Raw genomic sequence first — 27,236 nt, 5'->3', positions numbered from 1 at the left:
AATGTAGCCATCAGCATATGTGTAAAAAAGCCTCCATAATGCAATTAATTATAAGCTTTCATTAAATAACTCAATCAAATTATTTTTCCTTTCCAATGGGACTTTAAAAGCAATCTGAAGAATTCTTGGGTATGGGAAGGATTCTTTGATCCTATGCACGTGTGTATGTGTGTGTGTGTGTTTGTGTGTGTTAATAATGAGAAATGTATAACACACAATTCAAAAATGAAAAAGCAAAAACAGACCATTTTGTTTTCCATTGAAAGTAATTGGCACATGGAAAAATATATGCAGAGCTAAGCATTAATGACTTTGGTATGATTTCCAATACAATCTAAACAGCAATAACAGCAACATCAATAACAACAGCTAGTCTTTATCCTTATAAGTCCTGTACCAGAGTGGATATAATAGCATAGTGGCCAAAGGTGTATGGTGTGAGCTGGAAATTAAGGTGAAAATTTTACAAACCCAGTTGTGTAAGGCAAAAACATATCTGTCATTCCTTCTAAAGGTTCTTCTGAAAGGAAAAAAATGGTTTCATATGCAAGTTGGGCATTTCGGTCTTTCATCTTACTTGTTAGTACCTTATATACTCAGGTATAAGGTAATCTGAATATAAGCCGAGGCACCTAATTTTATCACAAAACACTGGGAAAACATATTGACTCGAGTATAAGATGAAGGCGGGCAGTTCAACAGCTACTGGTAAATTTCAAAAATAAAAATAGACACCAATAAATTTACATTAATTGAGGCATCAGTAGGTTAAATGTTTTTGAATACTTGCATAAAACTGCAATTTAAGATAATAAGACTTTAATAAGAGAAGATTGTTCAACTCTGGTTACCTATATACTTGAGTATAAGCCAACCCAAATATAAGCTGGCCAGGACCCTCACTCGAGTATAAGCCAAGGGGGCCTTTTCAGCCCCAAAAAAGGGCTGAAAAACTCAGCTTATACTCGAGTATATATGGTATATTGGTATCATGCAGAGCATTGATATTATTTCAACTTGGTGAAACAAATGCTTATGTGATTTTGACTGGATCTACACTGCCATGTAATGCATTTCAGAATGCAGATGAATTGCATTGAATTAGGAGTCTACACTGCCATATATTTCAGTTCAATGCAGTAAGTCTGCATTCTGAAACTGGATTGTGTGGCAGTGTAGATCCAGCCAATGAATCACATTTTTCTCTGCATAGTAGGAATAGAATTGACCCGGGAAAGGTAGAAAGCACTGAACATACACAATCACAACTGAATTACACTATGTAACATAGTTTTTGTTCTTGGGTTATAGATACATTTCCTAATTGGTTCTATCATAAAAACATGGAAAACATGCGGGACATCCTGCAGCACATTTTGCTATAGTTTTTCAATGAAGAGTCTCAAGCAATTCAACATAGTTTGCAGCAGCCACAAACATTAAGTTTCTGGAGTTTAACAACTACTTTCAAATTAAATACCACACGATTTTGTTACATAGTGCTCTCAATGATCACAAGTTTACTGGTTTTAGCATGGCATAGAGTATGGATCCAGTGACTGGCCTATATTTTGAAGTAATAGAAGGTTCAGCAGTATCTGGGAAGCCCTTACATCCACAGGAGCCTATCCTTCATGCCAGATCTCAAACTGGGCTGGAACCTTGAGCCCCTTTCCTAAGAGGCCTTCTATGAGGAACACACATCTTGAGGGAGTGGGGTGTTCTGGTCCTGCTTACTACTAGAAATTTATCTGACCCAATGCCTGAAATATTCATTATAGGAAATTTGTGATAAAAAGTAGAAATAAGAGCCATTGTTCACAATATATATATGGTATCATTATAAGGAAGGAAAATGCACTATCCATTTACACCTATGAGCAAAATTCATCCCAAGTTTTGTCAAGCAGTTCATCTTAGTCCATACTAGGGAAGGTGAGTCAGAGCTGGCATAGGCTAAAGTCACATGACTTCAGGAACAGACCAGGGAGGGAACATATCTTCCTAGGGCTGGATCTATACTGCACTATATCCCAGGATCTGATCCCAGATTATCTACTCATCCCAAATTATTTGGCAGTGTAGTCATATAATCCAGTTCAAAGCAGATAATCTGGGATCAGATCCTGTCATATAAGGCAGTGTACATCCAGTCTAGATCTGCCCCTGTTGGTCCCAGTTTCCAGGAACCAACTACCTCACAGCACAGCTGGCCAGCATTTTGAGCTAATCATGAGCTCCATGACACAAAAATGATGATCCTCCCTCTCCCAAGTCTGGGATTGTGGTAATGGCATAGCAGTCCCTTAATAAAACTAATTTCATCTTTTTATGAGGAAATTTCTGTATTCTATGGAGGGTTTTTAAATGATTGTGTGTTTTGATTATGTGTTTTAGCAATATTGTAACCGGCTGTGAGGAGCAGTGGGTAAGAAATAAACATTATTATTATTATTATTATTATTATTATTATTATTAAACCTAATTCTAGATTTAATACAAAGGGAGTTAGATCTTTTGACTACATAATACATTCTCCCAGAAGGTTCTCCTCACTGTTAGATATCTCCTTGATCAATACTTGAGTTTGAAACTCCTGATTCAAATCTCACTTGAGAAGGTATGAGTGATCTCCACATTGTCACTGTTTTCTGACACAGTTTCTCTGATTCCATAAAGGCAGTGGTTGTGTCTTGAAAGAAGATCAGAAATAAATTAATAAGAATTAAAAGATGAACACTAAGATGAATTAAAAGCATTTCACAAATAGGCATTTTCATCACCAACAAGCTGTGTGTCTGGTTCCTTTAAAGAAAAAGAAAAAGAAATATCTGCTACAGAACCCCCTTTTAAATTTTAGTATGTCCTTAGGAGCACTCATCTTTTAGGAATAAGTGCAATACTGACTCACTTTGCTGAACAGTTCCATCATGCTTCAGCTTATGAAAGAACAGGGGCATTGGTTTGAAAAGACAAGAACTTATGACCATGCAAACACTGAGATATGACAGCATCTTTAACCTAAGATTTTTCTTTCTTTCTCCCTTTCTAGTGGCTCAGCAATGAATGTAGTATATAATGAAAAAGAGATGAAAAAGTTCTTAGCAGAGGCAACCAGAGTTTCACAGGTATTGTAACATATTTTATAATTACCTTGGCATCCTTGATTTATCTGTCTTCAATTTTCAGTTATTTTTTGGTGTATTTCAGAATATGAAATAATTAGAATTAATTTTGCTGTTACATTTTTTATCAATTGTCACCCAGAGGACCTTTTCATCTGTTGCCCCAAGACTGTGGAATGACCTGCCAGAAGAGCTCTAACAGCTAAATCAGTTATTGGAATTTAAAACACAACTGCAGACCTATCTCTTCTGGCAGGCCTAACCAGCCAGTTTTAACTTGTGAACTCTAACCTACATTTTATCAGTGTCTCTGTTATATGTATTTTAATAGTGTTGTATTTTATCTCTCTATTTTAACCCTATTGTACCCCACCTTGTACCATAAGAAGAGGTGGGAAATATATCTTATTATTATTACTATTATTCCCATCCTCCAGACACTCTGACTTTTCTCTCCTAGAAACATCAGATTCATAACCCAAAAACAAATTCTAACTTATGACTAGTTTATACAAGAACAGACAAACCAGAGAGCAATAAAAGCAGGCAATGGATAGAAGGTTATTGGTTTATTTAGCTGTTTTCAATTGCAATAGGAGCACATCTCTTTCTTGTGTTTTTTTTCTCCTGACAGCAGACAGCAGACAGTCATTATTCTGTCCTGATTATGCTTCTTTATTTTTCATTGTGGGATACCTCTTCAATCCATCTTCCATGATTTTTGTGCTTCTAAAAATGTTTTGTTTCCTCCCCACCGCCCACTGATACCTTCCTTTCTTGTGGGGAGACTTTGAAGAACAAGATTTGCGATAAATCTTTACTTAGTCATGAAAACCCAAAGGGTGACCTTGGGCAAATCACATACATTTAGTCTCAGAAACCCCATAATAGGTTCACTTTAGGGTCTCCATAAGTTACTTCCTATCCACACTGACAGTTTAATGCTAAATAGCTTAAAGCTGTGGTGGCCAGACTACAAACTCCCACAAAAGTATGCAAAGGGAAATCTGTAATGCACACCAGCATTCTGTTTGTGCAGTTGCCATCCAGGCTTCAAACAGGTTTCAGGGTTTCCTGTGTCATCATCTGCACAGGAAAACCACTTTCTTCAATACCAGTTTGAAATGACATTAAACAGTCAATGTAGGTGGAGTCTCAAAAACAATGTGAAGGCAAAAAATGACACCAGAGCTACTTAAGAGATAGATCTTGGGGAACTTTACCTGTAAATAATACCCAGTTGAATGCTGCCACTGTGCTTGTTCTTGGAATACATGCTGTATCTCAGATGTTTCCTGTTCAGTTGTTAACTGAGGCAGCCAATTTGTAATAAACTTCAAACATAAAAACACACATTTTTGAGTTTTGTTCAATTTTTAAGAAATATAATCTAAGTCACATCTACTTGGATTTAATTAGACACTTTACTCCACTGAATTCTAGTCTGCTGTTTTTAAAAATGATTTCTTTAATCAGTTCCTTAAATAAAAAGGAACAAGAGTTTAATTTCTCAGCATGGACTCCCTGTTTTTCCTTTGCCCCAAGGGCAGAGTCTCCCTTCCACTTAACATTTATCTACTGTCTTCCTTGACCTAGAGAGCTTGCTGTGTAAATGACAAAAGTCACAATTTCCCCATGAAAATACTTCACAAGACCCCGGGCAAAAGCTTTTGGTTAGTTTTATTTTATACTTTACTAAGGAATGAAATGTGACCAGTCTGTCAGGTGATGCTTAGCCAAACTAAGTGCAATCAGTAATTTTTAAAAAGAATGAAATAGCATACAGCAATATCTTGAGGAAGGGAGAATCCAAGAAATCATTATAGATGCTACTAAACAATTATATATTCTGCTGAGTTGCTGCTGTAACTGCACTTGATGCTGGTGTACTGAATATGAGGAAGAATAGAACATGCAGTGAGGAATGGAAGACAAAGGAGCAGGGTTTCCAGGTAGCACACTGAAATTAAAGAAAGTTCTTAGGTAATTTGTAAACCTAGCAGTGGCCATGATGTTTGAGGGTTGTAGCTGAACAAGTGGTTTTTCCCAACTCTGTTCTTAATGAATAAATTGAGCCCAGTATACTTGGGGAGTTCTAGTGATCAGAGCCCAAATTGGAGGAGCTGGAAGGTTAAAAAAAGGAATATCTCAATGCAGTTATGGAAATCACCCCTTTCCACATAACATCACTCTCTTCCCCTTAAGTCCCTCTTGCATTGCGAGAACCAGGGGACTACTCTAATAAAACAAAACCTGGAAGAGTGGATTCCTGCCTGATTGGGCTTTCTCCCTGATTTGCAAGACAGTATAGACCTCTTGATTCCAAAGGACAAGGAGGGAAGCAATAAACCATATGTCAAGGGTTAGGAAGCAATATTGTTCATGAAATTTTTTGAAAGATTACTACTATTGGTTGTATTTACCAGTATCAAATAGCACACTTGTTTTGAGTTAGACAAAAAAGTTTTCTATCAGATGCGTCGACTAAGGTAGAATGGCACTCAGAACGTAGATTTTCCAGGCTGATAATATTCTGAGAAGCTATTACATTGCCCTTCAGTAGAAGGGGTAGCTACTAGGGCTGTGCAATCAATTTAAAAAGTTTCAAAAGTCATTGCAAAATTAGAGGGCATTGGCATTTCACTTCTAAAGTATTTCTAAAGTATCATTAGTAAACATTTCATTAGAATCATAGAATCATAGAATAATAAAGTTGGAAGAGACCTCATGGGCCATCCAGTCCAACCCCCTGCCAAGTAGCAGGAAATCGCATTCAAAGTACCCCCGACAGATAGCCATCCAACCTCTGCTTAAAAGTCTCCATGAAATTAATGAAATTTTGTTACTTTTTCTTATAGTAATTTTGCAAGTCAGAATATTTAAGTGGCTTCTTTATCCCTCATTTTTACAGCTATTGGGGTAAAACGTGCTACAGTGGTAGAACACATTTACCACTGTTAGACCATCAAGATTCAGAACGTTTCACTTATTCCTTCGTGACCGTATCTCCTACCATAAACCTGCCCAATCTCTTCGATCATCAGGGGAGGCCCTCCTGTCGCCACTACCTGTATCCCAGACCCGCCTGGTGGGAACAAGGGAGAGGGCCTTTTCTGCTGTGGCCCCCCGGTTATGAAACTCACTGCCCATCGAAATTAGGCAAGCCCCCACTCTTTTAGCCTTCAGGAAAGATTTAAAAACCTGGCTTTTCCGATGTGCTTTCGGAGAGTAACTATTACACACTTCTTTTGTTACTCCCCCATCATCTACCCTCTAGATTGTTTTTATCTTATGTCCCTGGTCTCCGTGATTGTATTCTTATCCTTTTCTCACCCCAAGTTTTAATTAAGTGTCTCATGCGGCCCGCCCTGTTATATATATATATATATATATATATATATATATATATAGAGTGTTGCAGTGTATATGATTATTTATTGTATTGTTTAATTGTACTGTGATATGTTGTTTTATATTTTGCTATATTGTACTGTTCTGGGCATGGCCCCATGTAAGCCGCCCCGAGTCCCCGTTGGGGAGATGGTGGCGGGGTATAAATAAAGTTTTATTATTATTATTATTATTCTTGGATTTTGGGAGATTTTTCAAAGTTTTTATAAACATTTTTTTAAAAACCACAAAAATTCTCCTTGAATTTTCTATACAATTACACAAAATAACAGGGGATCATTCCCTCCAGCATTCAGAAATTATTTTAGGGATTTTTTTTAAAAAAAGTGTTGATAAAAACATTTTTTTTAAAAAGCTACAACAGCTATCTCATTGAATGTCTCTCATATTAATCAATAGAACTTCCATTTAGGGATTTTTTTTTCCCAGCCCAGCACTGAGATTTACTTACTAGAAATTTCAGTCAGTCCTCCTCTTTGCAGATTCAACAGTTTGTTGGAACTCTGGCTGACTTCTGTTATGGAGGAAAAATAGCTCTCCCCTTCCTGATTGGGGCTTTCTGATGCTGAGCAGAATTCTGGGAAATGTAGCTTAGAGCATGGCCTTTTGAATTGTCTGGCATAGGGCTCCTCACTTCCCCAAACTACATTTCCCAGAATTCTGTGCTTTCTCAGTCTCTTTCCCAGAAAAAAACTGCTTTTTACCTGCTGCTTCCCTCTCCTAATGGTGAGAGGTCACTAATTTAAAGAGGAAAGGCAGTCTTTTTGGCTTTGCTTTGCTTCCTTGCACTGAAAATAAATTTTACTTTGGGTGGTTTCAGAGATTTACAAAATTCAAATGAAAAAGTATTGGATAAGTTTTGATTTTTAAGTTTGGATATCACATCCTAAGTACGAATTTAACTAATTTGATATGAGTTACGATGACCAACAAAAAATGTACATCCCTAGTAGCCTGTTGTGGATTGCTCTTCTGATTCTGAGGGAGAAGGAGGGCAGGTGGTTGAAGATACAGCACCTGAGGATTTAGGATTAACTGGTGAGGAAGAAGACAAAGGAGGAGAGATAGCAGATATGGCAGAGATCCCTACTTTTTTGGAGCAATGAAGGGAGAAAAAAAAGCAGAAGAAGGTCAGCTAGGCTAGCAGAGAAAATGCTGAGCAATCAGACTTCGCCCTAGGGTCAGCTGTGCTGGGATGCTCAGGATGCTATAAATTAGCAGTAAGGCTAGGAGCCTGTGTTGGCTGCAACCATCATACTTTTTTTGAGAGAGTCTATTACCAGCATTGTGTCTAGCATGGAATCTCTAAAACCTCCTGTTGTTTGCAACTCGTAAGCCTGTATATCAAAGACTTTATTTGATGTCTGCTGTGAATACTTTTTTTGCATTTGCTTGAAGATTATCAAGAAGATTGTACTTTCTGTTTTCTAAATAGCATTATCTTTATTTTGGCTGAAGTAAAGCCTTTATGATTTGCTTTCATTTGTGTCTAAGGCTGTTTCTGACATAGAATTGGACTGAGCCACATGAAAGCTCTTACTATTTCTTATGGAGGGGAGAGAAGTTTCACAGGGGCTGAATAAATGTTCCCCAACTTTGACCCCTTATCTCGCAGCAGCAGCATTTCCCTGATCTGAAAAGCAAGGAGAACTCTTGAGAGAGGCAGATGAAACACTGGAACCAGTAGAGTGGTACAGCAAGCCACTAGATAGTGTGGAAGGAGTTCATCATGTCTCAAATCTCCTGCATGCCCTTAGTGAAGATTTTACCATATCTCAATTGGGTCTCAAGAATAGTGGCTTATTTTTTTCCCCAATGAACAAGGGCCAACCATTTCTGTAGCAGATCGTGTCAGGATTGGGTTTTAAACCTGCCCTTCATCCCCATCAAGCACGGATCACATTTTTCTATTTGGAGAAAGCAATATTAAGATGAAAGGCTCGAAGGTTCAATCATTATCAGGACTGAATTTTCACATTCTCAGAACTCCTGATTTTCAAAAGTGAGCCAGCTAGCAGCTTCTATTAAGCCACTTAGACTAGATTTTCAAGAGCTCAGCATCCAACATACCAATCACTTTTGGACATCTGGTTCCAGCTGGGAGCTCAGTCCTCTTTAGAAAATTTGGTGCTCCTTTGATTTGCTTAGTGTTACACAGTGATTGCATGTGAAGAGTTAGAAATGCAGTTTAAGATATATTGACTCCTCATTTGGCGCCTGGCTCCCTGGACCATAAGAGCTCCATCACAGCTTTCCAGCTGTCACACTTTCTTGAGCAGCTCTGACTGTTGCCGAGATGTCAGTATTTGTTACAAAGCAAAGTAGCAAGAAAACAAGAAAGTGCGGCATTCTTTTAAAATAAAGGCTGTTGGGAAGATGGTTCTGAAAAATTATTGTGACTGGTAACTGCAAAACTCTGTGTGATTGTCTATGAAAATTAATAGACAAGAGTAGAAGAATAGAAAAAAAAGAAGCACCTCCTGCTGGCATTCCTGTAACTCCTTCCTGTTCTTTCTGTCTCGATTCACTACCTTTTTTCTCTTGCTGCCTCAAAATTTTACTGTGGCAACCTCTTTCCTTATTTTTTTTGCCTCCTCATTTTCCTTGCACCCAGGACACAGTGTGTGAGGGATATGCTCTGCCAGTTGTGCTTCCCTCCTTCCAACTCTTTTGCTAGAATCTCTTAACACGGGTCAAAACAGGCCCATTTTGTCACTTTTGACTGGGCCTGGACGGGGACTTCCGGGTGTGATCAGGCAACACTTGGCAGACCCTGCACACATTCCTCTCAAAGTGGAGGAGAAGTGCAGGAAGGTGTTTCCTCCACCATCATGGGGAGGAAAGTGTGTTTTGGGTAGGTCTGATGGTGCTACCCACACTTTCTTCCCCTTTTCCTCGTATAAGGAATGGATGGCAGGGCAATGCGTGTTGGTGTGCATTGCTGCCCTTTCTCCCTTCTGATGGGGATAGATAGAGGATGGGAATGCACCCAGTCTCATTCCAACCGTATGATAGGGAAAGGAGGGAGGACGCGTGGGCACCATGAGCTGTCTTGCATGCCTTCCCTTTCGCCGGTGACTGCTGGGTGAAGACGTCCTTAGTCTGCTTGTCTGCTGAGAGATATCTCCTTTTTAAATACTGGTTTTCCATACCACCTATTGAAACAACTTAGCATATTGTTTATATATTTCATAACCATGGTGGAAATAGTAAAAGAGAAAACGTTGCTGCTCCATGGGGATTAAAATCTGTGATGCTTCAGAAGAAGCAATGGGAGGCTGAAACAGAGAAGCAAATTCTGGTTGCTTCCATCACATTTGCTTAAGCTTTTGCACTTCCCCAATGTTCTGCTACACCTTAATTATGATTTAACATGGGTAATTTCTAAAATTGATTTGGATTTTCATGTGTGAACATTTCATAGGGTCTTTTGTGTGCATGTTTTCTGTTTTATATATTTTTCTGCACCTAGGTTACCATTGCATACAAATTGCTGAAGACTCTTACATCACGTTTTCTTTAGTGCAATATTTAACCAGTGTACACAAGTACATGTGCTCATTGGTAACTTATTTGTTTGGTTGTGCTTTTTAAAACAAGAGTCTAACTTACCAAACGTGTAGTAAAATTTAAATTGAAAGGTCAATGCAAAGTCTTTGACCTTTTAAAAAAAATTATTTAATGATGTTGCATAAAGCAAGGTTAGTCGATTAAAACCCCCAAAATCCAAGAATAATTATGAATATGTGTGAGCTCTTAGCTTTTTTGGCCCTTTCCCCTGTCTGATGGGGGAAAGGGCAATGGGGCAATGCGTGTTGCTGCTCTTCCCCCATCTGATGGGGGGCAGGGACAGGGTGCCAACATCCCCCAATGTGATGGGAGAAGGAGGGAAGGCACATGGGGTGTCACGAGGTGCCATGGGCGCCTTCCATTTCACCAGCAATTGTCGGCAAAATGGAACTAAATAGAGGGGAAAGGCATCTGTCTGATGAGGTCCTAAGATATGTAATAAAGGGTTTTAGAATGGAACATTACTTAGTCCTTTATCTGTGTCTTTTCCCCTTGTTTCAGATTTATCCCAGTGTCTCATGTACTAGCAACATAGTGAGGGTGGGGAGAAAGACATTCATAGAGTGACATCCACTCTACCCCACTCCCTTATGACCCTGTTCGCTGTGGTTTTTATTTTTATGTCTTTCTCACCCCGAGTTTTAACTTAATGTTCATGTGGTCTGCCCTTGTTTTTATTGTCTCCTTGTTTTATTTTGTAATGGATATTATTTACTGTATTGTTTATTGTATTGTGTTATGCTGTTCTTTTATATGCTGTTTATATTGTATTGTTTGGGCATGGCCCCATGTAAGCCGCCCCGAGTCCCCATTGGGGAGATGGTGGCGGGGTATAAATAAAGTTTTATTATTATTATTATTATTATTATTATTATCCAACATTTGAGAGGTTTTTTTTTTCTTTAAAGGAAATCACTTTGAAATGGATGATATAGTTTCACAATTCTTTGAAATTAGTGGGATTTAAGTATATGTGATCAAGCTGAGTTATATTGTGCCTATTTTTTGTTCCCCTTTAATTATAAGTTCTACTTCCAGGAAGATTAAGAACGCACTAAGACGAATTCAGATAAAATGACTTATCTTAACTCCTTCCCTCTCCACCTGAAACTAAATTCCAAATACATATATTCATTCAAGATGTATATATATATATATTCTCTTGTGATAATAGGACCATCCTGTTGTAATAACAAAATTCATTGAGGGAGCTCGGGAGGTGGAAACGGATGCCGTTGCCAAGAATGGAGAGGTACAAATTTCTTCTTCAGAAATGCTTTGCTTTTTCTTTGCTGGATTTATAAAAGGAATCTTAGAAGGACTTGCCCTGTGCCTTATTTTGAGCTCAAGAAAGAAGTGGTTTATAGCTGTGCTAAACAAAGACAGTCTTAAAACAAATTTTATGAAGATACCTAAGCTTAAGAGATCTGTTTTTTACTGGTTTTCCACACAGTATTGTTGCCTTTAAAACAGGAAAAATGATACCATTTATCAACATAGTTTATTTCAAGTGCCTAGGTTATTTTCATTGTTCATAGCTAGTGAACAAAGACTGCATTTATGTAGCATTGTTTGTAATATATTTAATAGCAGTGGAGTTTGCTTATCTGTTCCTCACCTTTGCCCTGCCTAATCTGACTATATTGTTCAGAAGTAGCATGCTTGGTCGAGAATACCTATGAATGCTGTTAACAAATATTAGCTGCATTGAGTCCATGTGGCTCTCACTTCATTCTCTAGCTTCCCAAGGAGCAATACTTGTCCTCAGAGACTTCTCGCTCCCAGTCTGCTTTTTGAGTGCCATCGGTGTGTTTCAGGGCATGGCAGAACTCATTGGTAGTATATTATCTATCCCCACAATAACTTTGTAAGCTAGGCCAGGATTGTCATATTGATGATAAACTGGGTGTGAGAGGGACTTGCCTAATGATACTTTAATTGGTGATTTGAAGGCACACACACATGTGTATAGGATGGCACTTTTAATAATTCAAAATGAAATTGAGGAGAAAGAAAGCACATTGGCCTTGTATGGGCCATTTAACCTGAGAATCAGCTTAGTTATAGGCAGGAGTTATTGCCAGAGAATCAATTTTTTGTGTGTCAGGAGCGACTTGAGAAACTGCAAGTCGCTTCTGGTGTGAGAGAATTGGCAGTCTGCAAGGATGTTACCCAGGGGATGCCCGGATGTTTGATTTTTTACCATCCTTGTGGGAGGCTTCTCTCATGCCCCCGCATGGGGAGCTGGAGCTGACAGAGGGAGCTCATCCACGCTCTCACTGGATTCGAACCAGCAACCTTCAGGTCAGGAATCCAACCTTCAAGTTAGCAGTCCTGCTGGCACAAGGGCTTGACCCACATCACCATCAGGGGCTCCGAGGCAACCACTTAATTTACCACTATTTTGCATATTTGGAATTGGATATGGTTTGGAAAATATATTTTATGTTGATACTGTTTTCTGGCTTCTGAACAGGTGATCTGTCATGCTGTATCTGAGCATGTAGAGGATGCAGGAGTTCATTCTGGAGATGCCACTTTGATGTTCCCTGTGCAAACTATTAGTCAAGGAGCCTTGGAAAAGGTCAGTACTAAAGTGATAGCAGGAATGGTAGCACAAAACTGAAAAGAACTAAGAAACATACCCCAGCTATTATGTGACAGATTTAAATATCTGTGTACAAACATGGTCCTGGTTGTTATAGAATAGATCCTCCAGAATGTGATATATAAAAGAAAGAAATTTGTATATCTTCCAGTTGTTTGCTATTGTGTTCCTTCAAGTCATTTCCAATCTATGGCAACCCTTAGGTGACCCTATGACAAGGTTTTCATGGCAGGATTTGTTCAGAAAAGGTTTGCCATTGCCTTCCTTTGAGACTGAGAGAGTGTAATTTGCCCAAGATCATGGCCAAACAGTAATTCAATCCTTGGTCTCCAGGGTCAAAGCCCCTCATTCAAACCATTACATACGTACACAGAAAAAAAAAGATAATGTATTCTTAGGGACAGGCAATAGTTGGATCTTCTCAATCCATCAGTAAATGCTAATTTATAGACCTATGTGCCCTGTAGTTTGTTTTACCTAGTTCCTTCTGCATTTACTGTGAAGTTGAGGCCAATGAAGTTTTTCAAAATGTGACACCAGTAGAAAACGTGATTTAACACAACAGCTCACTATAAGGCTACTGTGCCAGAGTTAGCAGTGAAAGTGAAACACTGCAAACTTTAAAAATCATCAGGAGAGGTTTTTCAAGTTTGGAGTCTGCTGTGTAGGTAACAGATTACTAGATCTCTGGGAGGATGGCTGGGACAACTTTGTGAGATACACTGAGGGCTAAATTGCTCATGTTGGCATCAGCCTTGAAATCTTGAAGCTGTGTACAAGCATACATTCACAACATTGTCAAGTCCAATTAAAACAGAAGATTATCCTTTCCGTAGAGGAAGGATTCATACCAGTATTGCAATCATCCTGTCACCAAGTCCAAACACTATTTGCCAGTACATTAGGGTCTATTCTTTTATTATCATTTTCATGTTTACTGTATTTTTTATTAGGTATGTCAACTTTTGGATATGTTCATATGTAACATTTTGATCTCCATAAAAACAGAAAGTGATTTTCAAATATTTTTAAATGAAAAACAAATAAACATATCCATGGGAGTTATTTGGGGCCAAGATTCTTATACTTTGAGGACTTCCTCTGGACTCATTCTATGGCCTATTCATTTTCCTTTCTGAGAGATAGTATGGTGTAGTGGTTTGAGTACTGGACCATGATTTTAGAGAGCAAGATTTGAATCCCTGCTCAGCGTTACTTGGAAAAGTCATACTTTCTCAGCTTCAATGAAAGGCAAAGCTCCCCCCCCCCCCCCCCGGAACAAACTTTGCCAAAAAACCCTGTAATGGGTTCTGGTAAGGTTGCAATGAATTTGACACGAATTAAAGGCACAGCATCAAAGACAATTGCTTGCGTTTTTTTCTTCCCTCCCTCCCTACCTCCCTCTCCAGTTTTATGCCTTTGGGGGATATATTAGTAAATTCATGTTTTAATCTTATTTTCATAGGTGAAAATTGCAACCAGAAAGATTGCAGATGCTTTCACTATCTCTGGACCATTCAACGTTCAGTTTCTTGTTAGAGGAAATGAAGTGTTGGTGAGGCTTTGTTTGAAAGTAGAAAGTGGATATTGATAAATGGCGAGTTTTCCTACAAGTTTTCTTTTCTAGAATGTACACCTGGTTCAAAAAAAAAAAGGAAAGGGAAAAAGAAAGCAAACTTTAACTGATGTTGCTGGTTGCTGCCCTCGGTAGGACAATGCTAGTCACATAATACCTGCCTTGTTTGCTGCCACATGGGCCTTTATAACATTGATACTTTTTGCCATTCACCACTTTATAAAGCACTCTGTGATACAATTTTGAGAAAAGAACTTTGTCTGCCCACACAATGCAGTAATTTGACGATAAAGCAAGCTTTGTAGAATTGCCGCCTGTCAGCAAGTGTGTTAGCTCAGCATTGGGCTTAAATCAGATCAGTACTAAATGAGATTTGTAAGACTGTTATATACAACTCATCCTATTAGCATGGCAGAGGTTTGACTCTCTATAGCCTACTATTTTGCTTCTTTCAGTAAAAAAAAGCTACAGTTCAGTAACAGTTCTGTTCTCAGAAGTCCAGAAAAGCTTTTCAGCTCCTATTCTGGCTCCTCTTGAGCCCCATCTACACTGCTATATAATCCAGTTTCTGAATCCAGATTTTCTCATTATTATTTCAATCACGAGTTTTGATTTACATTCGGTTGCTACTATATGTTAATTCTGTAACTGTGTTTAGCATGTTTTCAGGTGTATGTGCATGTTTATCTATGTAATTTATTGTATTTTTATGTTCATTTGTTTTTCAATTTGTTGTACCCCGCCTCGAGTCATCAGGAGAGGTGGATAATAAATAAAATGTATTTATTATTATTAATATTATTGACAGAAAGACATAGTATGACACATCAAATGAGATATATATGCTGGATTTCATATTACAAAATCACATGTCGAACACTTCCCAAGTGTTTAGGACTGTGTGATGTTTTCAGATGATGCGCGCAGATCCCAGTAAGGTGGCCTTTTACAGCTGAAAGATCATGATTTTGTCAATGTTTATTGTTTCCAAATGCCGGCTGAGATCTTTTGGCATGGCACCAATTACCACCGGGACCACCTGTACCAGAGCCTTTACAGTTCGATCTTGAGGTCCTATTATTATTATTATTATTATTATTATTATTATTATTATTATTATTATTATTATTATTATCTGCTGTATGAGTTTACACTGCCATATAATCCAGTTCAAAGAGGATAATAATAATAATAATAATAATAATAATAATAATTAATAATAATAATCCGCTTTGAACTGGATTATATGGCAGTGTAAACTCATATAGCATTTAATCTGGATTCAGAAACTGGAATATATGGCAGTGTAGATCCAGTCCTGAACTCAATTGCTCATATTTTGGATTAGCCAAAGAAAGTTCTATCTGATTTAAGTATTATGAGAGCCACCCCCCCCCCCCATGCCCACCAGTATCACAACATTATCTTGCACACTTTTAAAAAAATAGAGATTTGCTCTCAGGAGTGTCAGTAGAGAATACAAGGTGATCACAGGTATGGCTAAAATTCCCAATGAAATCCGCATTGGGTTTTCAGTCTCTATAAATGTGCTTATCCACTCATTCTTTTTTGAATAATGCTGCTTTGATAATCTGGGACCATTATTGCCTTGGTGTCGGCTCATTCTATCCTTTTGCTTTTACACGAACAACTTCTGTGCCCCCTTAAGAAAGTATATCTTGAAATGTACTGTGCCTGTAGAAGGAAATAATTGGCCCTGTGGCTCTGCAGAGTATACATTTGGAAAATGTTGCCCTGACACAGTTTTTCAGAAGCGATTAATGATTTGAGTGTACACATTAACTACCTCTTAAGCCAGTGGTTTCTAACCTTTGGCCCTTCAAATGTTTTTGATTTCATTTCCCAGAATCCCTGTCTACTGATACTGGCAGGCTTCTGTAGGAAATTGATGTCCAAAATATCTGGAAGATCAAAGACTGAGAACTGTTGCTCGATTTTCAAATGTCTGGAGTATGTTTAAACCTTAAAAATCTATTTCAGATATTATATCTTTGATATATGTATATTTTGTATATGAGCATAGAAGGAGGAGGAAAATAATTTTATACACATGTAGAATCTTTAGGATTATCAGTGGTTACTGATTAATTGTGGTTACATACAGTAGTCATCCAGGGGTCAACAGCCAGACATCACATCCTGAAATTGTGGGTGAAAGTATCCCTCTTTCCTCTCTTGGTCCACTTTCTGAAATTAATAGGGAAGTATTTATCTTTTTTCACAAGTAGTGTCTGAAGTTTACAAAAATGATTTCCTCACCTTCTGTTTAAGGTAATAGAGTGCAACCTGCGAGCTTCACGCTCTTTCCCCTTTGTATCTAAATCCCTTGGTCTGGATTTCATTGATGTGGCAGCTAAAGTGATGACTGGAGAACAAATCCACAAGTCTATCCTCCCCACATTGGAAACACCCATGATTCCTTCAGAATATGTGGGCATTAAGGTAGGTGTGAAGAGGTATTTGCAAAGGACCTAACTAATTGATTGTAGGGTGCATCTATTCTATACTATAAAAGTAATACAGTTTGAAAGCACTTTAACTGCCAGATTCTGCTGCTGCTGCTGTTCAAAAGGCCAGAACCAAGGGCCCTTCCACACAGCCCTATATCCCAGAATATCAAGGCAGAAAATCCCACTTCATCTGTTTTGATCTGGGATATATGGCAGTGTGGACTCAGATAACTCAGTTCAATGCAGATATTGTGGGATTTTCTGCCTCAATATTCTGGGATATAGGGCTCTGTGGAGGGGCCCCAAGAGCATCACCATCCAGCTCTTCTGTTGCTTCCTTATGGACTTCTTGTGAGTAGAATGCAGCACCAGACCCATTCCAGCTAAAAAAAGGCTGAAAAACTTGGCTTATATTTGAATATATACGGTATATGAAAACTTTAGCAGCAATCCCACAGGGCAGAGTGGGATATAACGGTGGCAGGGTCACAAATACTTATAGAGCAGTAGTTCTCAACCTGTGGGTCCCCAGATGCTTCGGCCTTCAACTCCCAGAAATCCTCTAACAGCTGGTAAACTGACTGGGATTTCTGGGAGTTGTAGGCCATAACACCTATGGACCCACAGGTTGAAGACCACTGTTATAGAGGAAGGAGAGAATGATCCATATACAAGGCAGAAATCATTTTAGTTTAAAATGTTGCATTTGTACCAAAATTAAAATGCACAAAGTCCCTTTGAGATCCCAGGCCAAATCTCAGAATATATTGTTTTCTCCTTCAAGGTGTGCAAACTAGACCTTGGTCTCCATCCTTGCTGATAATACCAGAAACCTTGCATTTTATTTTCATGCTGCTGCTGATAAAGCAAAGGTCATGAGGTCAATGGCACTTCACCATGGTCAACAAATGGGGGCTTATGGGGTGTGTTTTTTCATAGTAGCATCTGAAATTGTTCAGCTCTGCTATAGAGGTGAAGCATTAAGGTGCTTGACATACAGAAGCACATGGATTTATCACAAATGCCTTACTGCATTTGTTTAATATATAACACACCAGCAAAATCTAGTGCGACTCAGTTGCTTAGTAAAGAATTTGTTGTTGTTGTTGTTGTTGTTGTTGTTGTTGTTATTATTTGATATATAACAAGATTAGTATACAGCAAACAAGATCACTATGCTGGCCTTTGTATTGGATCACACATCGGACACTTCCCAAGTGTCTAGGTCTGTGTGATATATCGGCGAATAATGCATGCAGATGATGATGATGATGATGATGATGATGATGATGATGATGATGATCATCATCATCATCATCATCATCATCATCATCATCTTTATTTATATCCCACTTTTCTCCCCATGGGGACTCATGACAGCTAACATCTATCCACATGAAACAGTTTAAAAAGAGGAGTAGAAAAGTTAAAAAAAAACAAATAATGACTAGGAAATATTACAACGAAAAGCAATCAGATATGGTCTACTTTTGACAGGATGAATTCCCCTCAGAACAGATCCATTTTTTCCCTCTGGTGATTTCCGATAGCAAAAGAAGCTTTGTGATCTATCTGAGATTTGCTTTAATCGTTAACTTGTATATAACAAACATCTAGGTTGTCTATTTAAAGAATCAGCGGAATGTTTTTTGAATACCTATGGCAATCAATAATTCCTAAAATGTCAAAAGTAATTAAAAGGCTTGCAAGAACCCTTGAGGGATTTACAGGTCCCTTTTCATAGTAAATGCATCACTATTAATTAGTTTTACTTGGGTAGTATCCCAATCATATCTTCTTTCTATTTGGGACTTCCTATCCCATTGCTGGAAAGTTTCCAAAATATTGTGCACAAACCAAACTTGACAAAAGAAGAAAAAGGCATGCTTGTTTTCATCTTGTTGTTGTCCAGCAGGACAATACCTGTCACAGCTGCTTTTGAGGGAATTATTATTTTTCCCCTCCCCCTCCCCCCACATTCTTTCATCTTCTCATGGGACATGAAAAATTATGTATGCTTTTCACAGCACATTTTTTCTTCACCCATGTATTTTGCATCTAGCATCATGTGTAGCTGCTAATTGTAATTTGTGATGCTCATTCAAAGTTTGACATATGTTATTGGGGTGCTTCTCTGAAGAAATGCCATTGTTTGAGAGAAACATGTTAATCATATTCCCTTCGTAGTCTAGTGTCTCAAACTGTTCAAAACTGTTCAGAGAGGCAAGGGCAGAGGGAGGGAGGTTTATGCACAAACATGATTCATGAACATTTTTTACTTCTAATTGAGCCAAGTCTGGAGGAAAGAGGATGTCAGAAACTGATATACTGAATTGTTCAAACTATCTGTTATTCAGCAGAATGCCTTTGGCTATAGAATGGAATACACACATTTTAAATATGTACAGACATATAAATATTCTTTTTCTTTTTCCAGGCTCCAATGTTCTCCTGGCCTCGTCTGAGAGATGTTGATCCTGTTCTCCGGTGTGAAATGGCCTCCACTGGAGAGGTATTAATTTTTAGGATGTTTCCTCACAGCATCCATGCAGTTTGGCCTCAAAGCTGACTTGAGATTGCAGTATATCCTGCTGGCTCCTCGGTTATTATTTGTTCAAGGCTCCTACAGCATTGCCGATTACTTTTTCTGCTGGCAAGGAGCCTTTTTGGAGTCCGTGAGAGCACAAGATGACCATAATTGTCTTTAAAAATGCCTCCCCCAATGGTCTTACTGTGCTTAACTTGCTAGATATCCTTGGAGAACCTGCTTGTAAGGGGATGAGCAGAAGGAAATGATTGTGAACATACACATTTGTATCCTCCACTTCCAAGATGCCTGCCTCCTTCATAAAGAAAACCAATTCTGTGGAATGTAACTTGTTTGGCCGCTGGATGTCCCCATTCTTTTGTTTCTGAAACCCACGGATTGGCAGTGGCCACTATAAAAACATAGACTCTCTGCTTCTTTCCAGGTATTGAGCTGCCTGGTTCTGGTAAACATTTCAGAGTGACAGACAGTACATTTTATGAAATACTTAGCAAACTCTTGACAGACAAATATATAAAGCCCTCACAATCCCTATAAATGTAACATCACAGAGACAACATCAGGCTTCTCAAAATGAACACTTGGTCCTTTGGAATATAAAAGTTAAATCAGGATATTATATATAGGGTCCTATTTTTTATCATTGCTTGGTTATCATCATGATTTGTAATGTGATAACAGAACCACAGGTATCCTCTGTGGTCCAGACTACATATTTTAATGCATAAACATGTAATTATTCATAAACAATAACAGTATGTGCTTATCATAGGTCCATTTTTAGTTGTTCTTTTGCTTTTTCTGCAAAAGGTGCCAATTGATTGGAGAGAAGCCATCATCTTTGTAAAACATTAGTAATTTTTGAGATATGCAAACTGCAAAGGGTACAACTTATTAGCTGTCAACTGCTCCTCTCTCGGATTCCCATAGTAGCTACTTTGCCCTAAAGTGGATCATGACTAACATGCCAGAATATTGTGACAGGTTTGCTGTGTGGATACTTTTACCCCCCACCCTCCGTAAACAGTTATCCTAACTTTTCTTTATGTCTGAGTCTTTCCAATTCATGTATCCAAATATACATTTCACATCTCACTGAAAGCAATTGAAGATCTAGATAGAATAAACAATTAGTTGTCCTTCTGGTTTATACCCTTTGATTCCTAAAATCAAGGGTACCTAAGACAATTGGAGTACAGAAGCATTTGAAATTCCTGAAGTAATAAAAGGGGTAGGTTTTGCCCAAATAAATAATATAATTGCTGGTATACATCAAGAGGGGAGCCGGATCACATGCTCAAAGGGAAAAAGTGAAAGTGGTTTGTATGTGCATAGATGTGTGGACTTGGAAGAGGAGAGTATGGAATATACTTTGCCTTTTTTTCACATACATTCTTTCTTGTGCTTTTGCACCTACAACTAGGCCTGGCTTGAGCAGTTTGACAATTAAATGAACATATATGTTAAAGCATTAGGCACTGGGAGAAAGCATAACACAGCCAACCAAGAAAAAAAAACTTGATTTCTTGGTTATTAGGCCTGTCATATTATTCCTTATTCAGTTCTGTGAGACAGTATTGTATGATATATAGTGAACAAGGCAAGGTAATATGTTCAACTTTCCCATATAATTTCCACTTACTAACTGATGTGTTACATACATAGTCCCTCATATATTATTATTACTCCTTCTCTTTCCTTTAAAGATTTTTTAAATATTCCTTTTTCTTTTCTTCAGATTATAGTCCAATTCTTGACTGCAGCAAGGTTTGCTTTCAGGCTAGTTAATGGAGAGAGAAAAAGCCTATTGTCCTTAACTTTCCAAAGGGAGCTGATTTCATGAGAAACAGAAAAAGGAATAGTAGCATAGCCAAGGGGACAAGAATTCATTCATGGAGTATCCGGTGGAAGAAAGAATATTTTAGTCATAAAGGAGAGATTATTAACTTTTATGAGTTAGAAAGATCCATATTCACAATTGCCATAAAACAGGAGAGTTGTGAAGGTCTTTCTTACCAGTGAATAGAGGACAATAACTCTCTACTGCAAAAAGAGTCACTTACTCTACAAATGCATTTTAAATGCACACAGAACTTTTTGTGAATGTGAATATTCTATCACTGTATTGGAAAGATGTCAATGACTTGATTTCAGTATGAATTTTCAGTCACTGGTATGATTGTCTCTAAAGGCACATTTTCTCTTTTTACCCAAGTGGCATGTGCATAGTTTAGAAGGATCATATTGGCCAGCTATGTTAAGGCTTCCTGAATCCATGTTGATATTTGCTGTAAAATATCTCACTCGTTGCAGCCTTTTATAGGCTGCAAGCTGAAGATAAGTGTCTTGATCACAAGTGTTCTTTTCTAGTAATTGAAGGAAATTACTACCCTCTACAAAACCCTTAAAAAACTACACACCCTCCAATTTCTGTACTTCAGTTGTCTTAGGTACCACTGATTAGGTTTCATTCAAGATGGATGAGGCTAGTCCTGGATATTTTGACATCTTATATGTTTGGTCCAATCCATATTGCTCTATACTGTATATTGATAAAATCAGAAACAATCCAATGATGAAGAAAACATAGGGTCCAACTTGCTTTTCTTCCAGAGAAATGGACAGAGATGCTTCTTAGGACTTCTCAATAGCTCAGGAAAGGACAGCACAAAATAATATTGATAGGAGAAGTAATGTGGAGAAATGCCCAGAAAGTTTGTCAAATGCTTCTATGTTATTTCACTAAGCAGGTCTATAAGAGTGTAATCCTGTATGTATCTATTTAAAAGTATGTCCCTTTCAGTCAGGGCTGTAGCCAAGGGGGGGGGGTAGGGGTGCAACCCCCCCCCTTGATATTTTTCAGGTTTTTTTTTAAAAAACTGGTTTCTCAATGAATTTTAACTGGTTAACCAAATCCCCCTGAGTGTCCACTGAAGTTTATCTGTCTTGAGTGTCCACTGAAGTTTATCAATGGAGCCTGATTTCTAAATTATTTTGCATTATGGGACTACTTTTCATGATTCGCTAAAAAAAAGTTTCAAACCGCCCCCAATTTTTTTTCTGGCTACAGCCCTGCATTCCATTCAGTGCACTGTACTCCTAGAAATCTGGATATAAAATTGTTGCTGAGAACATTTTTGACATTCCTTGAGAATGTACTTTTTTCTTTAATCAAACTGTGGTAAGAAGATACATGGGCAAGTATTATCACTTGTACCTTTGAAGGTTTGGAAGAGAAAGCCATACTCATTGAACTTTATTTTGTCAAGCAGCTATCAAAGCACACAGAGACTGACATCTTACATGGCTTAGTGCAGTGTAGCAGGTTTGCATGGAGGCTTATAGTAGGTTGAGCCATATACTACTCCCCACTACTGAACACCCTCTGAAGCCCAGGGCACCACCTTTCCTTGTTCATTGTCGGGCCACAACCCCACAACCAAATATGGAATGATTATACCCCTGCTAAGACTTCCAGAAGAATCTCAGGAACTGTTTCATTATCCGGGTGGAGAAAGATAGTCCATTTTATGGGGGTGGAGGGTGGGTTGAAAGAGTAAAACCATTTCCCCCTGTTTTCCTGTTATTCCCCCCACCCATGACCCCTCGTGGAAGCAACTCTGGTTTATGATATGGGAAGGGTGGAGGGGCATAACCAGAGAAAACGAATGAAATGTTTTCCCCCCTTCAACTCAATCCACTGTAAAATGGACTATCCTCTCTCTAGTGCCCCTAGTGGCCTCCACTTGGATAATGTAACAGTATCGAAACTCAATTCTGATGGCATCATTTTATGTCTGGCAATAGGGATGTAGGCAGACGCTTCCGCCATCCTGTTTACTCTCAATGAAGTATGGAGTGGCCATGTCTGGGGCTTCAGAGGCTGTTCATTAAATAAGGGGAAGAGCCTTTGGACATAGCAGGAGGAAAAACAATTCCTAAAGCACTCCTAAATTGATATGCATACACATGCATAAGGTAAACTTATATGTGCATACATGCCGCTGACAGGATGCTAGCTAGTATTTGACACGGGGTCAAGAACCAGAGATCTCCTCTCTCCTCCAGTTTTCATTTCTTCGACACGGTCCCAATTCTCAGTCTGGCAAACTGAGCTAAGTGCAGAGCGAGAACTTGAAAAAAGTTATTTTGGGAGGACTACACCCCCCAGAATCCCTAACCATGCTGCAGTATAGCTATGTCATATTTGTTGACTTCCAACTTTTTCTTTCTGAATATTATGTTGCAATTTGGGTGCTTAAATATTCTGAGTTGTCTCTGAGGTCCTTAGGAAATGCCTAGATACTCATGCTAAGCTAGGCAACTGTGCCTTCCTATGGCAAGCCGAACCATTCATTTATGAGCCCTGGGAAGCATTTATAACTCTTGCTGTTATTTAAGCATTAACTATTATGAGCACTCTGTAGAACTCATGCATACTGTGTCTGGAATCCACATAATTCATAGCAGGATCTGTTTATGTTGCTCCATGGTGTGCTATTTGAGAGTAAAGCATCACTTATTCCTTCATTATTGTTTAATTAAAATATAAGATTTGTCTGTGTTGATCTGCCATTTTCCTACTGATTTCAGGCAAGAGCTACAAAGACAGAAAGCTCGGGCCCCTTACAAACAAAAAACTTTACCTTTTAAAAATAAATATATGTTTTAAAAAATGTTTTAATACTCCCTCCCTCCTTACTTCTATCCCCTTGTTTTGTATCCTTTTCAGGTTGCCTGCTTTGGAGGAAATGTCCATTCCGCCTTCCTGAAGGCCATGCTCTCTACAGGGTTTAGGTTGCCACAGAAAGGAATCCTGCTTGGAATTGAGGTGAGCGGCAAGAGCTTTGACATTGAAAGAAAGGCATGTCAGGCATTATGGTAGCTGTAGTATCAAGCCACTATCTAGTCCAAGTCACACTCTTACAGATAGTGAGCCATAAATCCATCCCGTCTTAGCTCTATATTAATCTATGGTTTTTACCTTCACAAAATTGCTTTGTTCCTAAATACTGTATTTTTGACAAAATATGTTTTTGCATATTGTCAAATGTGCATTTTACAACGATTTCAAACTTTTTGATCAGTTATATCTGAAATTGGAAAATGCTATTGCAAAATTATAAAAATCAAAGAGGGATTCTGGTCCGCATATTAAGTTGGAACCTATGACTCTAGTTTAAAATGTCGTGTGGATAAAATTCACAAGCCTTTCTCCTGAATGGATTCCCAAATGGCTTTCACAAGGAAATGGTTCTCACATAAAAGGGAGATATGGTTTAAATGTGCAAGCCCCTGGAGTCCTTGCGAATGGATGTCCTGGGTGCAGGATGCTGGAGAATAGAGTTGATTATCTGCCTGAGACCTCAGAAATATACCACCAGTTAAGAAGAAAGGTGACTAGATTGCTCAGTTGATTAACCAAATAGGCTACAGGACACACAAATTCTATATTTGTAATTTGTATTTGTCACAGCCTTCAGCATTCTTCATAATGACTGGTACTGATGGGAGATGTTGTCCAACAGAACCTGGAAGGATGCACTTTGCTTACTCTTGGTTTAGCAGGTTGCACCAAACAGTCCAGAACTATGCAACGGATCCCCCAAAATTTGTATCCCAAATCATGAAAAGCAACTCCACACTCCATCTTATTGGCAATGAAAATGATACTTCCTTCCATCATAAAGAATACCTTGATGCATCCGGAGTTCTAACCAGGTCTGAGAATGTGCATTTCAGGACAACAAAAGTGGCCAGCTCCTCCATTGATGTAAAGCGATCCTCCCTCCCTTCTCCTCTCACTGCAATGCTTCTTCCCTGCCTCGGGGTAATTACAAAGCTGCAGGAGATACAGAAGTGTGCTACATTCATAAATCTCCTCAAGGCCTGCATGTCTGTTTCCCAAATGATCAGTCACTACATCTGAGATTGGAAAATGCTAGGGGTCTCATAAAAACAATTGATGGCCTTTTGCAATCCCCCTGCTGTGCTTGTAATAAGCTTATGTCTTGCATAAAGTCAATAAGAAAATAATTAAAAACAATACTGACTTCCCGGTTTGTGAATGATGATTATAGACACGGAGTCAGGATGTGGGAATTGGGCCCACAAGCATCAGCAACAGGAAGCAGACCTTGGTGAAATACAAACATAAAAAAGAAAGAGAGGCAAAATGCCCTCTCAAGCATGCCCAGGAGTTAATTGATACTACTCTGATTCTACTACTAAAGCATGCAAATCAATGAGCCACAGTGCTGTCCCTTTGTTCCTCTTAGAACATTTTGTAGTAGATAAAAACGCAGAGAGGTGGAGGAATACAGTCTTAAAGCCTCACTCGGCATGAAGATTTCCCCAGTGACCTATGGCTACTCAATGGAAATGTCTACTTTACTGATTTAAGTTGTCTAAGGGGGCTTCCAGACAGCAGGAAAACGCGGGTTTAAGAGGGAGGACAAAAAACCTGGGACTTGAGAGCAGGTTCCCACAGAGACTTGTGGATCCTGGGATTTCTTCCCCCACTATCCTCATAGGTCTTCTCTGTCCCAGAACAAGATGGAGGGTAGATGGGGGACATCCAGCAGACTTTTTTAAAAAAAATACTTCATTATGCACTGAACTGTATATGCACACATACTTAATATAAATACAAGCAGATTCGCATGTGTACATATAAGGTTCAACATATAATAGAGTGAATGTTCTTTTTAAAAAGGTTCTGCAAGATTTCTCCCTTTCCCTAATTGTTTATTCAAGCTCTGTTTAATATTCTACAGTTTAAAATAGAGTTTCAGAGAGTTCTAATTGCTCTCAGTTTGTGCTTCCTTTAAATCAGCTGAGTGTCCATTTGACAGCCCAATCAGCTGATCAGCCATTTCGGGCTTTTAAAAAGCAGACATGTGCTGGAGCAGTCTCCTCAGGGGGAAAAGAAGTGTTTTTGTATCCGGAATCAGGATAAAAGAGAATCTTTTTATTCCGTGTTTTTTGGCCATTGCAGCTAATCAGTGCGCATTTAACGCTAGCATCATGTAACCCCCCTTTTATCACAGGAAATTCTGTGTTTTAGATGCTGTGTAGATGGGCCCTTAACAGCCATTTCCTCCACACAAGAAATAAGGATGGGATTTAAAAATCTTTATGTCACTTTTTCTTCTTTAAAGGTTGGGGTACAACTCCCACCATCCCCAACCAGCAGGGCCAATGATCATGGCTGAAATGAATCATAAGCCAGGACATTTCTGGTGGGATGTAGGCGACTCCCCCAGCACACACCAATGTTACATGAATTATATTGCAGCCTGTCTTGATACAGACGGATGTTTCTCACTCTGTAACAAAACAGCTTTTCACACTTGTCGCTCTACTCCACAGTGGGGTCACTCAACATTTTACAGTGGGTCAGAAATTCGTACAGTAGAAGCCTCTCTTGCCCTTCCTGTAGCGTTCTGCCGTACCTTACAGTGTGCTCTGCTGAGCAGATGATGCTATTCATATAAGATAGTGGTATACAAATCATTATGAAGGGGCTATGCTTGACCTGCTCCAAGTAGATGCCCAGTCAAATTGCATGCCCTTTTGGATAATCCCTGACTGATGATTAATGAGCACTGCATCAGCTTTCCATGCTGAAAGAATAGGTCTTGAACAGTCAGCAGGTCATGAGAGGTGGAAATAGGTGTCAATGCGTGAAGTCAACTGCATTATTAACTCGTGGATTCACCTCCTCCTTCCACACATACACACCATCATATAGCTTTCATTTTAAGTTTTAGGTGGACCTGTATAAATGTTAAAGGGCAGTGCAATCTTGCTTTGAGAAATATGCAGTTTGTTCCTTCTTAAAATAACATAATCTGGGCATATTTTGGAGTTCAGTAGCACTTGCAAAAGACAGAGAATCTTGGGTCCCCATAAACACTGACCATTT

The 27,236-nt window shown here is 38.7% G+C and overlaps 1 protein-coding gene across 1 annotated transcript in view; it reads left to right on the top strand.

The window, feature by feature from the left end:
- Window positions 1-27,236, top strand: part of cps1 (carbamoyl-phosphate synthase 1) — a 167,290-nt gene that overhangs the window by 128,432 nt on the left and 11,622 nt on the right. Inside the window, exons 28-34 of the mRNA XM_062961130.1 lie at window positions 3,053-3,128; window positions 11,281-11,358; window positions 12,583-12,690; window positions 14,180-14,269; window positions 16,583-16,753; window positions 19,199-19,273; window positions 24,042-24,140. Coding sequence (XP_062817200.1) covers window positions 3,053-3,128; window positions 11,281-11,358; window positions 12,583-12,690; window positions 14,180-14,269; window positions 16,583-16,753; window positions 19,199-19,273; window positions 24,042-24,140 — 697 coding nt within the window. The remainder of the gene's footprint in view (window positions 1-3,052; window positions 3,129-11,280; window positions 11,359-12,582; window positions 12,691-14,179; window positions 14,270-16,582; window positions 16,754-19,198; window positions 19,274-24,041; window positions 24,141-27,236) is intronic.

The sequence above is a fragment of the Anolis carolinensis genome, chromosome 1, assembly GCF_035594765.1.
Source record: "Anolis carolinensis isolate JA03-04 chromosome 1, rAnoCar3.1.pri, whole genome shotgun sequence".
NCBI lineage: Eukaryota > Metazoa > Chordata > Lepidosauria > Squamata > Dactyloidae > Anolis > Anolis carolinensis.
This window is presented reverse-complemented; position numbering and strand designations above follow the sequence as displayed.